General features: G+C 47.6%; 1 protein-coding gene across 1 annotated transcript in view; it reads left to right on the top strand.

The window, feature by feature from the left end:
• The window catches only part of LOC138508995 (methanethiol oxidase-like), a 359358-nt gene that overhangs the window by 282560 nt on the left and 58940 nt on the right, over nt 1-17858 (top strand). Inside the window, exon 7 of the mRNA XM_069625449.1 lies at nt 13229-13321. Within this exon, the coding sequence (XP_069481550.1) occupies nt 13229-13321 (93 nt within the window). The remainder of the gene's footprint in view (nt 1-13228; nt 13322-17858) is intronic.

Raw genomic sequence — 17858 nt, 5'->3', positions numbered from 1 at the left:
TTTGGACCACCTGATTTCCAACTTCTCTTCCAACTTCTAGTGTTATGTGGATGACACACAGCTTCCCTCACCGTCCTCTCCTTCCTCGCTCATTCCTGACTGTCTATCTGCGATTCAGAAATAGTGCACCTCCGATGATCTCTGCCTCAACGCCATTAAGACTGAGATGCTGCTCTTTGGGACCCCTGCACCCGCTTTCCCTCTTGCACAATGGCCACCCTCCGTGGGACCTCTACCCTTGCCCTTCTTGCAGGTAAAAAAACCTTGGGGTCATCTTCAACTCCACCCTCTCCTTCTCTCCTCACATCACAGACCTTGCCAAGAAGAGCCAGTTCCAGCTGCACCTCCTCAGAGTTATTCTACATTTTCTCACCTTCCACCTGAAGCTCACTGTGTCCATATCTCTGGCTCTTTCCAGGCTGGACTACTGCCACAGCCTCTTTCTCAATCTGCATAACTATACTCTTCACCCCCTTCAACTAATCCAGAACAAGGCTGCAAGACTTCTACTTGGCCTCAAGCCCAGGGACTACATCTCTCCAGCCCTGAATTCTCTGCATTGGCTCCCGGTGGCTGCAAGGGTCAAGTTTAAGACCCTTTGCATCATTCACAAGGCTTTCTGGGGCCAGGGCCCACACTATTCCCAACTCTCTACCGAAATACCTTCCTTCGAGTGCCCTTTGCTCAGCTACATCAAACTCTTTGAGTGTCAGACGTTTCGCCAAGCTGAGAGTGGGGGGGGGTTGATCTCTCTCCTCTGCATATACCTCCCTCCCACTGGAACAGCCTCTCTGCCCCTCTCAAGCTTGAGCCGTACCACCTGAAGTTCCAGAAGCTGCTCAAGACCTTTCTTTTCTCCTCTGCCTTCTCTCTCCCTCTTCCTTGCTAACCCTCCTGTCCGCCTGCCCTGACTAGTTGCCGGGTACCCTCAGAGTCTCACAGGGTAACAGGCCCCTCCATGACAAGTCTTCCTGAACTGCCGCGGGGCCTACCGCACACTTACGGGTTGTAACTAACTCCTACTGCCCCCTGCTTTCCATGCACTTACCCAGCGCCGTGCTGCCCTGGCTACACTTTCCCCCTCTCCCTTTCCCCCTTGCACTTTTTTTGTCGCACTTGCACGAACCGAATGACGCAAGGTCTAGTAGGATCGTTGTCTTGTCTTCCCTCTGCCCCACCTTCCTTGTCTTGTGGCGCCTAGAAACACTTGTGTACAGTCACGTTATAAATACCAAATTATATCACATCATACCAAAACCAGCCTGGCAGAGTGCACAATTCATTTTATTTGGTTAATCTGCGGGTTCATACGTGTGCAAGCTAGGTTGGAATGCCAGCCGGGTTGGCCGAGCTTTATAGGGTTAAACAATAGGTAGCAATGATTTGAGGAATAATTACGCATGCAATGTTCAGCTTCAGGAAGTGTGTTTTCATACATGCCAACATGTGGCATTCCGTTTAAGAGATGATAGCGCACTCCTTTTTGCATTTTTATAAGTCCACTAAGGCAAGTCCAAGAATACAAAGTATACTCCAGGACTAGACTGGCAACTGCCAAATGGAATGAGGCATGTTGGCATTAACGCACTATCCGAAATAAAATGTCAGTTTACTCTTATGCTTCCTCGAGTCATTCTGCTTCGTGAGATCACCTAGCAGAAACCCACCGCAAGTTATTTGATGTAAGTAGCCCATGGGCTCGCAGTGACTGCCAGCAGGACTCCCTGGCCCTCTGAAAAAGTCCATCATTTTAAATATATTTATGCTGTGAGGCTCCCCAATGTCTCCGTCAATAGGTTTCTCAGGCTATCATATTCTGCAAATTCCTGTTGAACACAAAAGCAAGCAAGTAAGTCCGTGCAGGAACCCCGCCTCATGATATAAAACCAATGTCAAGTGTGGGTTAATCAGGGTCAAGCTGTAACTATAACCATTGTGATGTCTGTCAATGGCAAAGCCAAGAATAAACAGCATTCAGAAATTGTGCAATGCTGCGTTCCAAGCATCATGCCCAGCCCTGTACTTTTCTCACGAGTCTAAACATGTGCCAACCTGATCATGTGATCCTACAGTGCCCGTTTCCCTGCATGGGCTTTATTTCACCTGGTTTATACGTGGGCCTGACAAGCAAAATACAAAATAATGCCACAAGCTGAATTTTACCTATAAATGAAATCCTACATTCACGAAAATGATGCAGTTTCTGGATGTTACTGCATTTTTATGATTTGTGCTGCTTAATCCACTGAAAAACCGTTTGGCTCATTAACATCTGATGTTTTCAGCAGCATTTCACACACAAATAGAATTAGCGGAAACGTTTCCACAAGGGAAACGTTTCCACAAGGAAAACGTTTTTCGAATAAGCAGGATTTCCCCCAAACATCCCTTACTTTAAAGACATATGTACAAGTTATTCAAGAGGTTTTAATAAAAAGACCGCGACGTCGTTCTCTCCAGAGGACTACCATATCACGTGGAGGGGGACACAGAGTAATCGGAAGGGGAGGGGCGGGAGATGGGAAGGGTAGTTACTGTTTGGAATTTGATGAATAAAGACGTTTCCATTTATCCTCCCTTCTCCGCCTCTCATTACTGCCGGCGTATGCAAGATGCCGTGTGGGTGTACACTACTAGAGAATCTAGGTCAGATTCTACCCTGGTGACAAAGAATGGCAGGATTCCACAGTGCCCGTATTTCTGTCCTCGCTGCGGAATGAGGACGGCATATGGACTTGTTGGAGAGCGGGTGCGGAGGACCCGCCCCTGCATTACGGCGTGTGAGGAGCCCAGGGCAGCTGAGCCCACACAGAGCTGCCTCCGCCTGTTGGAGGTGAGTGGAGCAGGTGTCCAGTCCTGCCCAGCCTCCCCGTCCAGCACCCGGGCGTGTGAGCACAGTCTCTGACTACGGGAGCACGCTGAGCTAAAAAGAAGAAAAGGGAACGTGAAGAGCCCGGTCCAGAAACAATCTGGACACTTGCAAGCACACATGGGCACGGAGATACCCGACCACGCTGCCTGCAGAGGGCAAAGAGACAGGCCAGTCCGGAAACAATTTACAGCAGTATCAAGCACACGTGGTGCAAAAACACCCTGACCACGTGGCCCGCACAGAGTTGACCGTTCAAGATAAGAGCATAGATGAAAACGTGCATCACCATCTTCATTTGTTTTGCTCGTACGATTTCTGCGCAACAACAACCGCAGAACATCACCAAACCAGGGTCAGTAAACCCCAGGCACACAAGGACATGTAAAACACAGTACTAGACTGTGGGCACCTGTTTATTAAAAGGAACACAGAAGGGAGGGAGAGTTTGCACAATCTAACCAGCACAATGTCTGGGGATGACACACTTACCGTTCCCTTCACACCAGCCCCAACTTTACCTGCTAGAATGCATGACAGCCTTATCACTCAGCCACCTCCGCATTTCGATCTAACAGAGTCCAGCAGCCTAGTCCCCCGCTGGAAGAGATGGATAAGGGACTTTGAAGTATGTGTCAAGGCAATCGGGCCTTTGTATGAGGAAAAGAAACACACAGCCTCCTCACGCTGTCTATTGGCCCCAATGTCAGAGACATCGTGGATGAGCTCCCCACGGACACAACAGACACATATGCAAGCCTCAAATCGACACTAACAGATTACTTCACCCCGCACACAAATGTGGACTACAAGAGGCACGTGTTCCACACAACCAAACAAATCAAGGGGGAATCTATGGACGCTTTTGTCATGCGGCTGAGATTAAAGATGAAGCACTGCAACTTCAACAATTACTCAAGCGATGAGGCGTTGCGCTCACAAATCATAGTTTGCTGCAAATGTGCAGACTTTAAAAAAAGACTGTTGTGGAAACCAAGCACCTTAGAGGAAATCCTGCGCCTCCCATGCTCGGACGTAGCCCTAACATTCTAAGTTGACAGTCTGGGTGAAATCAAAATCACTCATGGCAAATTTGAAGGCATCAACAAACTGGACAACGCAACCAAAAGTAACGGCGAACTGTTCTGTTACAGATGTGGGTACAAATTTCCGCATGAGGGCCATTGCCCGCCATCGTCCAACAGTGCTCCACTTGTGGGCGCGACAACCATTTCAAAGCGGTATGCCGTATGTCTCGAAGTCAAATCAGAGTTGACGGAATGGGAGGGAGACCGCTGCAGGGCAAGGAAAGACCTGTGCAAAGCCCTCCCAGGGCACCAAGCATGGCCTACGAGCCTCCTCAGCGCAGACCCAGGGAGGAAAAGTCAGAGAGAAGACCACATGACAGGACATCAGCCGAATGGCGTGACAGCAAACTAACCCCATCAAGATCAAGGAGAAGACCCAGGAGATACATACACTACCCGGTTGAACACTCAAAATCGGACTGCAGCTCTAGTGCATCATCTGAAGAAGACACCAGGAGGAGCGAGAAACATCGAGAAGAGCCAAGAAAGAAGGGATATTTATATGCCTGGGGCAACACAACGGCAAAGGAACACAGCCCAACCCTAATCATTCAAATAAACAGATGGCTGCCAAGTTCCTAGTGGATACAGGAGCGACTGTCAAAGTTATAAGCGAGAAGTATATGACAACATACTGCAAGCCCCACGTCTTTAACCAGCCAAAGTCCATATTTACCCATACGGGTCAAAAATACCACTACTGTGCAAGGGGTACTTTATGGCGTCATGGTTTTAAAAAAGACAGACAAAGAGAATCCCCATGCACGTACTGAAGGCAGCCACAGAAAGTGGATGCATCCTGAGCTATAAAGCAGCCATCAACATGGGCCTCATCCACATATTGTACAGACCCATGGTTCACAAGTACCTCGACCCCACAGCAAAAATTGAACAGCTATTCCCAGCTTTGTTCAAGGGTCTCAGAAAACTAAAGGGACATCAGATCGAACTCCACATTGATCCGAGAGTTCCTCCCCTGGCAATACACTATTGAGGAATTCCAATAAATATACAGAAACAAGTTGAAGAAGAACTTCTTAAACTTCTCAAAGCAAACATCATTGAGCCTGCAGAAGGGCCCACCGCATGGGTGTCCCCCATCGTCCCTTTGCCAAAGAAGGACACAACAGACATACACATATGCGTAGACATGTGTTGGCCAAATTAAGCCATACAACAGGAACGCCACCAACCTCCCCGCATCACTGATATGCTACATCTAATGAATGGCGCCACTATATTCTCCAAGCTAGATCTCAACAAGAGATGGGATACCATCAGCTAGAATTGAGCAAAGATTCCAGATACATCACCACGTTTGTCACCCATCTGGGTTATATAGATATAAGCGTCTTAGTTTCAGGGTCTCCTTAGTGGCCAAAATGTTTCAATCCGAAATCCACAACATCATAAAGCCCATCCCAAATCGCTTAAATTACAGCGATGAGATTTTAGTTTTCGGACAAGATCAGGAACAGCACGATAACACACTCACTCGAGTTGGCATGGCCCTAGAAGAGGCCCAACTCACATTGAACAAAGACAAATGCGAATTCAGGAAACAAACCCTACGTTTCTTTGGTCAAATGGAATGACCGCAGATCCCGAAAAAGTCATAGCACTTACTGATGCAGAACCACCCGAGAACGTATCAGAACTGCGCTCATTCCTCGGGCTTGCCAGTTATTGCACCCGCTACATACAAGACTTTGCCTCTGTCGGCGAACCCCTCAGAGCTCTAACCAAACAGAATACGGATTTCACATGGACAGAGGAGTATCAGCAGGCATTCCAATCAATCAAACAGTGGATATCGGACGCCAAGAACATGGCCTATTTCAACTCCAAACAGGACACAGAGTTAATCGTAGATGCCAGACCGGTACGTCTAAGCGCCATCCTGACACAAATCGATGCAAATGACAGCCATACAAGACATGCTAGGAGCAGGAGCTCCTCTCAAGGCATATTGCTGGAGCAGTGCCCATCACAGCCCGAACCCAGCTGGAAACACGAGGTGAGCCTGGGTCCACCCACCTCCCTCTACCCACTGGAGCCCGTTGCCTACACATGGCATGATTTGTTTTAATTTGATATGCCCGCAGCACATTGCTGTGCTATTGCTATTTAAATGCCCTGATGTTGCTGATGAGGATCGACCATTCCAAGATGGCCGACCTCTAGGGCCTCCGACTTGTATCGCCAAGCAGACGCCTGATTGGCCTCAATCAAGCCTATCCCTAACCCCGACACACCGGCAGGCACAAGCCGGCGTCCGCACTAAGGTGGAGTTCGAAGGCTCCTGTCTTGAGCCTGTCCTGAGATCTGCCTGAGGCTGAGGCCATGACCCCTGCTCAATTTCCCATTTGCTAATCAATGGACCCTACCTGAACATCCTTGCACTGATGTATAATATGTATGTATGTATGCTCACGAACTGCGGGTAAGCCCTATTCTAAATACTTGTCCAATACTGTCTCCACATTGCATTCACACGAGATGATTGCGTCCTGAGCAGGTCTCCGTTTACCGAAATCCAGTGTTACTAACATCAGCCATGTCTAAGGGGTTGGGCTATTTGCCTATAATGTGTGCGCTTCCCAAACTATTTTATGCCCATTGCTCTTCACATAGCATTGCTCTACTGTGTATTGTATTCGTTCTACCCTGATAGGCTGACCCACATGGCATTGCTCTATTGTGTATTGCATTTGTTCTACCCTGATAGGCTGACCCACATAGCATTGCTATATTGTGTATTGCATCTGTTCTATCCTATTAGGCTGACCCACACAGCATTGCTTCTATTGTGTATTGCATTTGCTCTACCCTGATAGGCTGACCCACATAGCATTGCTCTATTGTGTATTGCATCTGTACTATCCTGTTAGGCTGACCCACACAGCATTGCTCTATTGTGTATTGCATTTGTTCTACCCTGATAGGCTGACCTTTATAGCACTGTACTATACTGGATTGCATCTGATCCCTCCACCAACAGACCTTGCTTACTATCATCCATTCGGGTCTCTAGACCACTCGCCCCACCCAATCCTGGCGACGCCACAAGATGCATGCCATAGGAGACACTCTAGCCCTCCTCATACTACCAGAAGTCCAAGCCTGCAAACTTGAGATCGTTCCGTTCCAGCCCCTACCATTGACTACACTACCTCTCAACTCCTGGCCCTCTCCCCCACCATGACACAGACACAAACCCAACCGCTGACTAGTCATAATGACCAGGTTGAAGAACACCAGCAGTCCCGCACATTCGATTCCCAACCGTGCAACACTACCTCTAGAAATGCTAGACTCTGTGCCAGACTAGCAAAACTATATGAACCGCTTGCTAGAACTCTGACCACGCCGAACCGTAGCAAGACCACACCCAACAGGAGCACAGAAAAACCACATAGCCTACACCTGAGGGCACAGAATGTACTCACGTACACTAATGCCACGACCCAATAAATTCTACGTACACCCACATCCACCACCCCCCACTTAAAAGGCGCTTTAATTAACGCCAGATCTATGATTGCTCACGCCATTGAGATTGCTGATCTCATCCAGACCGAAAACCTTGACTTCTTGGGCATTACTGAATCCTGGCTTCATGCCGCTGCAGGACCTGCCATCATGCTAGCCATCCCAAACGGATACACCATCCTAAGATCAGATAGAAGCAAAGCCCGTGGAGGCGGCATAGCCCTTATTGTCAAATCTAACTTATCTACCAGGCTAGCTCCTTCTAATGACACTAAATCCTGCGAAAGCCTTACAGCCAAGTTAGTTATTAATAACTCTCAAACCCTCACCATCCACTTGACTTATAGACCTCCAGGCCCTATTGGAACCTGTGAGGAGGACATTTCTACTATTATATCTCACAACCTAAAAAACTAATTGCAGGTTATCCTTTTAGGGGACCTCAACCTGGGTTTTAACGACCTAAACGACCCACATGCAACCAGAGTGGCTAACCTACTTTCTGAACTAGGCCTATCACAAAGCGTGCTTCACCTTACCCATAACAAAGGTTGGATAATCAGCTGGGTGGCAGACCACAATTGCAACTCTTCTATCCTATCGATCTCCCCCCAAATCTGGACAGACTACTACCTTATAACATTTGCTCTAGAAACTAACAGACCTGTTCCTACTATCACCCAGCTAGCACCGCCCATTTCGACAAGGTACAAGAAAAACATCACCCCGAATAATTTACTCCCACTCATCCTTCCTACACTTAATTCATTACCAGACAACCTGGACCCCGAAACTCTAGTGAATGAGTACAACAAAATTATGTCCTCCGCACTGGACTCAATCGCACCACTCAAAATGAGACAAAGCAAACCCAAAGCCCACCTCAATTCCTGGTATACTCCTTACCTGAAAACGCTTCATACCAAAAAAAGACAATGTGAGGTCGCATGGAAACTACAACCCTCTGAAGAAAATAAAAGCATTCTGAAGGATATATCTATCCTCTACAAAAAGGAAATACTGTCGGCTAAACGGGAAACCTACACCGCTAGAATAGCCCAAGCCAACTCTAGTATGAAGGAACTCTTCATCATCTTAAAGGAAATAGAATCTCTCATCCCAGTGCCAGACGACTGCGTCAAAGACAAACTATGGTGCACCAATATTTAGCAAGCCTTGGCCAATAAAGTGACAACTCTCCAATCCAAAATTGCCAAGAAAAAATCCTCACTTAGTCTGGATACCACGCCTAAAATAACTACCACCCGCTTCAAGTATTCCAAAGTATCCATTATTCAGACTGAAAAAAAATTATACTGTCACTCAAACCATCAAATTGCCAGGGGGACCACTGTCCAGCCCAACTGATAAAGGACGCAGCCAGAGACTTGGCTCCCTTCATCTCAAAACTCATCAACGCCTCATTGGCAACAGGTTCCATAGCAAGTAACCTAAAAGAATCCTGGGTACTCCCCCTGCTTAAAAAACAGACCCTAGACCCAGCCATACCCACGAATTACCGCCCAATCACTACCATGCCATTCCTCCTAAAAATCATAGTTAAAATGGCGTATTCACAAATACATAAACACCTAGAAACCAACCACTTGCTAGCAGTATGGCAGTCTGGCTTCCGTCCTCAGCATGGGACCGAAACAGCCCTTTTAGACCTAAATGCACAAATCAACGAGCTTAGGGATAAAGGGAAAACAGCCTTACCCCTCCTTCTGGACCTATCAGCTGCAGTCGACCTTGTTGACCACAAGGTCCTTTGTAGGCATCTGGATATGGCTGCGCACTTCTCTGAAGAAGCCACAGCATGGATCCAATCTTTCCTCAATAATAGGACCATGAGAGTCTTCTCCACAACAGCGGCAGCAGACTCCATCCCCATCACATGCGGAGTGCCCCAGGGACCCTGTGTTTCTCCCACACTCTACAACATCTTCACGAAGCCCCTTTTCGACGATCTGGACCTTCTTGGTATCACCTACACTAGTTATGCAGATGATACTCAGATTCTCCTACCACTTACTGGTGATTACGACAAGGATTTGGCCTTGGTGAACAGGGTGTATCTCATCATCCAGGCATGGATGGCCACTCATGGACAATGCCTGAATGACGACAAAACTTAAATCATTATCCTTGGCACACCCTCTACCCTCCAAAAACTGGGTCCTAACTATTCCTCTTTTAACATTGATAACAATCAAATCATCACCGCTCATGCAGTAAAAACTCTGGGTTTCTACTTGGATTCTACCCTCTCTTTCAACAAGCAGGTCAACGATGGCCTCTGCCACTGCTTACACCTGAAAATTGATAAGAGCTATCCAATAATAGCTGCATCACACTTGCTAGAGCTCTTGTTTTATCGAAGTTGGACCATTGCAACTCGCTCTACGTTGGGGCCAACAAGGAAATTATGAAAAGAATTCAAATCTTGCAGAATAACGCGCTTAGAGCAGCATTAGGTATTCCCAGGAGAGCCCACATCACTGAATTTAGAAGAGCCAATAACTGGCTTTCAACTCATGAGAAAATCCAGCTAAAAGTGGCTTCACTTGTTTACAAATGTCTAAACAATGCTGCACCACGCTATCTTTCCATGAGATTCACTAGAATAAATCCAACAAGATTCACCAGATCCTCTAACTCCAACAACATTTCAACACCTAGATTTAAACTGTCCAGAGTTGGTGGCTGTAGCTTCCAGGTCAAAGCAGCCCAACTATGGAACACCCTACCAACCAGCCTGCGGACAGATCAACCATACCCCACTTTCCGACACAACCTTAAAGGTGGATCAAAGATGCAGACAAATAACAGACTACTAACTGCCTTGACCTACTCTGCACGTCCCTCGACTGCTTGACTATCTTTGCACATATCTACCACTCAGCATTTACCGCCTGACTGAGTAGGACTGTAAATATGTGTACCATTATTTTGCCTTATTGTGTATATTTATTGTCTCCATATTTGCCTTCGTGTTTCTGTAACTAAGCTATAAATTGACATATGCAATGCGCCCTGTTACCCTTGGGTCTGGTGCGCAATACAAGTAATAAAACAAACAAACAAACATATTGTGTCATATGCTAGCAGGAGCCTCTCAAAGGCCGAACAGGCTTACTCACAGGCAGAAAAGGAAGGGTTAGCGGTAGTGTGGGCCTGTGAACACTTCCACTTTTACTGTACGGAAAACCATTCACAGTGGTCACCGACCATCAGGCACGGTTATTCATTCATGGGAATCCACAGGCAAAGATGCTGCCGAGAATCGCCAGATGGGCACTAAGATTACAGGACTACAGCTTCAACATAATACACAGACCCGGCAAGGATCACAACCCAGCAGACTTCCTGTCACGTCATCCCTGCAAGGAGTCCCAGTCCACCCACTCCATCGCAGATCAATACATTCATTATATTGTGAATGGAAACACACTGAAAGGTGTAGACCCGCATTAGATAGCACAGGAGACGGAAAACGACCAAGGACTACAAGTCATTCTTCGATGCTTGGAAACAGGACACTGGAAGCAGGCAAAACAGGCAGAGGATAGCACTTGTGAGGAAACAAAAAAAAATACATTAACTATCTGATAGCCATCAAAGATGAATTAGCAAAGATAGATGAAGGACTACTGCTCAAAGGAACAAAAATAGTGATTCCCCGAATACTACGCCACAAGGTGTTAGAACTAGCACATGAGGGCCACAGAGGCATAGTATCCACAAAAAGAATGCTCAGACAAAAGGTATGGTTTCCTCACCTGGATTCCAAGGTGGAAAACCTCCTCAAACACTGCCCCACATGCGCAGTCATCAACCCACACACGCGGCCAAAACACCTGTGCATGAAAGAGCTCCCAGAAAAGGCTTGGGATGAAATTGCTGTAGACTTCTTCGGACCACTGGAAGGGGGTGAATACATCCTTGTAGCCGTAGACGAATACTCCTGCTTCCCAGATCTACAGCTAGTGCCTTCCACCTCGGCATTCCACACCATTCCCGCACTCGACAGGATGTTTGCCACGTATGGCATTCCAAAAGTCTTCAAATCGGACAATGGACCCCCTTTCATGGGACAAGACTTCAAAACATTCTCAGAATGCATGGGTTTCACACATGGTAGAGTCACGCCACTGTGGCCGCAAGCGAATGGCTCAGTAGAACGTTTTATGAGTAATATAAAGAGGAATGTGCAAATCGCCCGACTAACCAGGGAACCTGCAGAGACGATACTATACCAACTGCTGCAAGACTATCGGAATACCCCTCACAGCACTACTGGGAAGACATCGTCCGAAGTCATGTTCGGCCGAAACATACGAACAAGGCTACCTCACACAACCAGCCCAGAAGAAAGATACCCGAGAGATGCTGAGATGTGGCAACAGGACTCCAGAAACAAGGAACACATGGAGAAACAGGCTGATGAAGACAGAAGAGTGAGAGCCAATGGCATGGAACCCGGGGACGTTGTCATAGTGCAGCAGTCACAAAGCAGAAAGAATATGGCTGCTTTTGATGAAGAGCCTCTAATGGTGACTCATGTAAAGGGGTCCCTCATTACAGCAGACGGTGAAAGGAAAAGAATCACCCGAAATTCCTCACACTTCAGACGGATGCCAGGTATTATCCCGTCCAACGCCTGTGCCTCAGATGACACAACTACAGGGTTGGATCCATCCTATGAAGGTGATGGCAAGGACTCATGTGAAGAGGGGGCCCCACCATGTCAGGAGGACACCGAGGGCCACAGGCCCCTGAGACCGACAGTCCCACCTCAGAGAGCTCGTAATCGACCTCAGAGATTGATTGAGGAAATTAACTAGATACATCATTGTGTTTAGTACAGGGTGGCTCATTAACATATGATGTTTTCAGCAGACATTCCCACACAAATAGAATTAGCGGAAATGTTTCCACAAGGGAAACGTTTCCACAAGGAAAACTTTTTTCGAATAAGCAGGATTTTCCCCAAACATTCCTTCCTTTAAAGACATATGTACAAGTTATTAAAGAGGTTTTAATAAAATGACTGTGACGTCGTCATCTCCAGAGGACTACCACATCACATGGAGGGGGACACAGAGTCATGGAAAGGGCAGGGGCGGGAGGTGGGAAGGGCAGTTACTGTCTGGAAGTTGATGAATAAAGACGTTTCCATTTATCCTCCCGTCTCCGCCTCTCATTACTGCTGGCGCATGCAAGAGGCCGTGTGGGTGTACACTCTGAGATAATCTAGTTCAGATTCTACAAAGCAAATACTCGACCTTTATTAAAGTCGTAAAATGTCTTTCAGGGTTTATAAAATAGAATTGATCATTAAAAAGTTATCAACGAGTTCCAAAAAGTGGAAATTGTGACTTTAAATGTTATAGATGTTAAGAAAATAATGTTACTCAGTGCTATAGGAAGCCCTCAAGTTTTATGAAATTGGATGAAATGCACAAGATGCAACCCACTGCTGGAGGAGCCACTTTTTATTCATGTTGTACAGCCGTGATCCTTACTAGTCAGGATCTTCATTGCATTGGCCACGGAATTCTGTCTATTGGCATTCAGACCTGTGAATTGCAGATTACTCCTAGGCCGCTGCAGTGACTCCCACCTCACTGGGTATCTTGATGGCTATTTCCATTGTAGCTGGCCATTGTAGGTGATCGTAAGGGTCTCATGCACTGGGGCGTTCATCGAGGGAGGTATGAAGGAGAAGATTAATTTTTTGTACATGATCTAACTGGGCGCTTGTTGTGTCTTGCAGGTCTGGATAGGGGGCTGCATTTTGAAAGGTGGCCCCGTAACTGTGGTGGATGACCAAGAACTTAAGTGCCAGCCCGAGGCGCTTGTGTTAAAGGTTGGTGACTGTTCCCTTTGCTTCTTCCTATAATTCCCTGTCCCCGCTACACCAACTGTTTTACTACACTGTTCTTGTCGCCAGCTTCCAAGGTCACATACCCATGGACTCTATTACTGAAACTTTGCATCAGTGCCAGTGCAATTGACATTTGTGTAAATACTGCACATTTTTCAATGCATTTTTGCATCAAGGCAAAGGATTGGGACTGGGGTGAACATTGACAGCATTTGTGCCAGTGCAAAGATTCTGTAATACTCCAGGGTGCCAATAAAGAAGATATGGGATATGTGGGGCGATTCATGGGGAAACGTTAGCAGATGTATGCTCTGCTCCCAGATCCTCCCACAAATCTCGCATAGGGTTCGGGAGATCCTGAACCTTACCCTATTAACATAGTAGAAAGATATCCTTCTGACATGTCTCTATAGCATAGAGAATGACTTCTGTGTCAACTTAAAAAAAACGGTTGCTATCTCTGTACCATAAACATAGAAGAAGATAGTCCTTTTACTATGTTTATAATTTCATTCGGATATAACAGAGAAGGGAATAAAGGTGCGATAGAACCCAAAAGTAATACATTCCATTAGGGTTATTTTGTTTTAGCCGCAAGTTGCTGGCTTTTGCACAAGAGGATAAAAGATAAGTAAACAAATATACACAATTCCCGATTACACAGTAACCATAAAGAGTACAAAGTGCCAAGACCCACAAATCTGGGGGAAATTGTACAAAGTACATAAACCACCTAGGTCTCCTGCTCAATAAGGAAGAGGGAGACAATTCCCAATTGATTCACAATCCAGGACAATAGAACAATAAGTTGAACATCAGTGTTTTGAATTCAAGGAAATCATCAACAAGCTATATCATCATAGCAATATAATCAGTTTGAATGTACAGAAAAAAGAAGATATGTCTACTAAGTAAGACAAACTAAGAATGAACTTGTTTTCTTCAGCTATTTGATTAATTGAGCTCTAAAGAAAGGGGAATGGCAACTTCCCTTTCGTCAACAAAATCCCAGACTTGAGTTGGGATAGTTTTCTTAGCACAACCTTCCTCTAATCCGTGGGAAATGAAAAAAATAAAATAATAGATAAATAAACGGTTGAAGAATTGTGAAGCAAATGTACACACAATTAAATTCTAGGCCAATATAACTACAATGAATAGAAAGAAGAGAAAGGATGCACACTCACTTGAATGAAGTGGACGTGGGCAGGTTTCTCAAGGTCCTAGAATCTGATCGCTGAAAAACCTAGAGACCAAAAAAACAGAAAAAAAGCCCCCAAAAAAGAAGGTTAATTCCTCTGGTTGTGAGGTGACCCAGTGCCTAATAGTGTACCCAAACATATAAAGAAAAGAAAAGAGTGAACCAGTACTTATTATATGATATGGCATTTATAACGCGGCTATACACAAGTGTTTCAAGGCACGACGAGGCAAGGGCGGGGAAACAGAGGGAAGACAGAGACAACGATATAACTAGGCCAGGTGACATTGAGATCGTGCAAGTGCAGGGGAAGGGGAAAAGTGCAGTACATAAGATAACAGTACAATAAATAAAGACCATGAATAAAAGTGTGACCAGCTGATGGCAAGTGCAAGGGTAAGGGCAGTCAAGTGCTGGTAGAGGCTGTATGGATACAGAAAAGTCCCTTAGTGCAAGGGTTGCCAGGTGGGCAGTGCAGGTGTGCAACTGGCGGGGAGGGTACATGGGCCTGAGATCAGAGGGTAGCCAGCTAACTAGTGCAATTTCAGTTTCAGCCAGGAGATCAGCAGGGGAGAGGAGGGGAGAAAGTAGAAGCAAAGAGGAAGATCTTGAGGTGCTTCCGGAACTGGAGCTGGTTCTCCTCAAGTTTCAGAGAGGCAGGGAGGCTGTTCCAGAGGGAGGCTCGAACGGAAGAAAGGGATCTACCACCAACTTGTTGCTTGGAGAAGGGACTGACCCTGAGGGAGTTTGAAGCGGATAAGCAAAGAGCTTGAGAAGGAAGATATTTAGGAAGAGAGAGTTGAAGGTATTGAGGCCCCAGAAGGCCTTGTAGACCAGGCAGAAGGTTTTGAACTTAATCCTCTCTGCCACTGGGAGACAGTGCAGAGATTTCAGTCCTGGAGAGGTACGATCCCTCAGCTTGAGGCCAATGACAAGTCTCACAGTGCTGTTTTGGATGAGTTGCAGAGGGCGGAGAGTAGAGGCAGGAAGATTTAGAAAGAGGCTTTTGCTGTAGTCCAGCCTAGAGAGAACCAGAGCTCTGGAGACAGTGAGCTTCTGGGGGAAGGAGAGGAAGGGAAGAATACCTCTGAGGAGGTGCAGCTGGTAATGTGACTTCTTAGGGACGTCAGAGATGTGAGGAGAGGGTGGAGTTGAAGATGACCCCTGAGGTTTTTAGCCTCACAGGTGGGAGCAGGAAGAGGGCCAAGAGAAGCTGGCCAGAGAATGACACAAAAGGAGGGAGCAGGTGTACCGATGAGGAGAATCTCTGTCTTACTAGCATTAAGGCAGAATTCATTGGCGGCACACTACTTCTGGATAGCAGACAGACAGAGATGAGAGAAGGAGAAGAGATGGTGGAAGGGAGCCTGAAAATAGGTTGAGTGTCATCTGCATAGCACTGAAAGTTGGGGCAGAGAGTGGCAATGCAGTGGGCAAAAAGTGCCAGGTATTGGTTGAACAGCCGGGGAGAGATGTTAGACCCCTGGGGAACACCACAGGTAGAGCTAGAGGAGAGGAAGGACCCAAGTTGTACCTGCTAGGGTCGATTGGAGAGGAAAGAAGTCAGACAATCCAGGGCCTGATCGGTGATGCCCAGGTTATCACAGAGACTGTTGAGCAGGATGGCATGGTTGACCTTGTCGAAGGCAAAAGAGAGATCAAGTAAGATGAGGACACAAGGAGTGTTGGAATCAAGGTTTGAGAGCAGGTCTTCACAAATGTTCAGGAGAGCAGTTTCTGTGCTTCTGGCAACTCTGAAGCCAGACTGATTGTCATGGAGACAGCCAACAGAATCAATGTGAAGATTAAGCTGGGAGATGGGCAGCTTTTCCAGGAGTTTGCCCAGGAAAGGAGTGATGGAGATTGGGCAATAGCCAGGCAGTAAGGGTTGGCACAGGATTTTTTAAGAAGCGGGTGCACAAGGGAGTGCTTAAAGGGGGAAGGGAAGATTCCAGTGGCGAAGGAGTGGTTTGCTGAAGTCAGCCAGAGCAGGAGCCAAGGTGTCAATGTGGTCTTTGATGGTTTTGGAGGAACAGGGGTGAACCTGTTTTGACAGGACTTTCATAGATTGGACTTGTCTGACAACCTCGCCTGGGGAGAACATAGGAAAGGCAGAGAAGGAGGGAGGAGAGGTGGCCGAAGAAGGGCCAGAGGAAGAGCAGGGAGTAGAGGGAGGAGGGAGAGAGGAAGAAAGAGAGGACAAGATGTCCTGAGTTTTAGAGATGAAATGAGAAGCCAGAGCCATGCAGAGGGCCTGGGAGGAGACAGGAGAGGTAGAGACTGCAGCAGGATTGGCCAGCTCCTTGCAGATTTTAAAGAGTTCGGCCAACTTCAAGATGGTCACCCCATTTACCCACCCGTGATAGCAAGCTGCTTTCCCCAGGAGAAGGAGACAGCCAGGTGTGTGTTTTGGGCGGCCGGGAGCAACAAGCACCCCCTACGTTCGGTGGGTTGTGCAGGCGGAGTGCGATGGAGGAGGGTGGATGCCTATGCGCGAGGAGCGGCAGCCGCCAAAAGTGCTCTGACCGCTGGCAGATCCGGCCCAGAGGCCCAGAGGACGAGCAGTCCCGCAGAGGAGGACCACCCCCCAGCCCAGCGGCGGGACAGGAAGGTACGACTGCCCCGAGGAGAGGTCCACGGCTCCAGTGCTGGGGAACGAGTGAGAGGGGGCCATAGCGTCAGCCGCCACTGAGGACACCGCAGTCGTCTGGGGGCTGCGGGCAACCAGAACGAGCTGCACCAGCCAAACGAACGCGGGTAGAAGCACTCGGAGCATCACAAGGAGGACCGTCAGAGGCGCCAGGGACGAACCACTCAACAGGAGCGTAGCTGGACCAGCGTCCAAAAAGGTACGGGGACTATACGATCGGAGCCAGCACCCCACCCTCTACCCCCGCACGGGGGACCGTGGAGGTAGGAGGAAGGGAAGCAGGGGAGCGGGTCCTTCAGTGACCATCCCGCACCGCATGGTGCACACTATGTTGGGGTCTCAGTGAGTTACTTGGAGTGAGCACCCCTCCCAACATGCGGGTGTGACCCGGGGGGGGCAAAGAAACAAGGATTAATAATAGGTGCCTCATGGCGAGGACCACTATCAGTCAACATTTCAGCGGCTAACTGTTTAATCGGTGCAAGGAGGTACTGGTTGTAGCACCAGTCACGGAGTGGACATTACTTTCGAACTGGACTGGGGGGTAGTGATTACAGATAGGCCCTGAAGGGGGCGGTCAAGCCAGAAGGAGAGAAGGCAAAGAGACCTGACTTATCCCCCACCTCACCACCCAGAGGGGGGGTGCATAGCTGACTTATCCCCCACCT

The sequence above is a fragment of the Ambystoma mexicanum genome, chromosome 1p (assembly GCF_040938575.1).
Source record: "Ambystoma mexicanum isolate Mex_15411 chromosome 1p, UKY_AmexF1_1, whole genome shotgun sequence".
In the NCBI taxonomy this organism is placed as follows: Eukaryota; Metazoa; Chordata; class Amphibia; order Caudata; family Ambystomatidae; genus Ambystoma; species Ambystoma mexicanum.
This window is presented reverse-complemented; position numbering and strand designations above follow the sequence as displayed.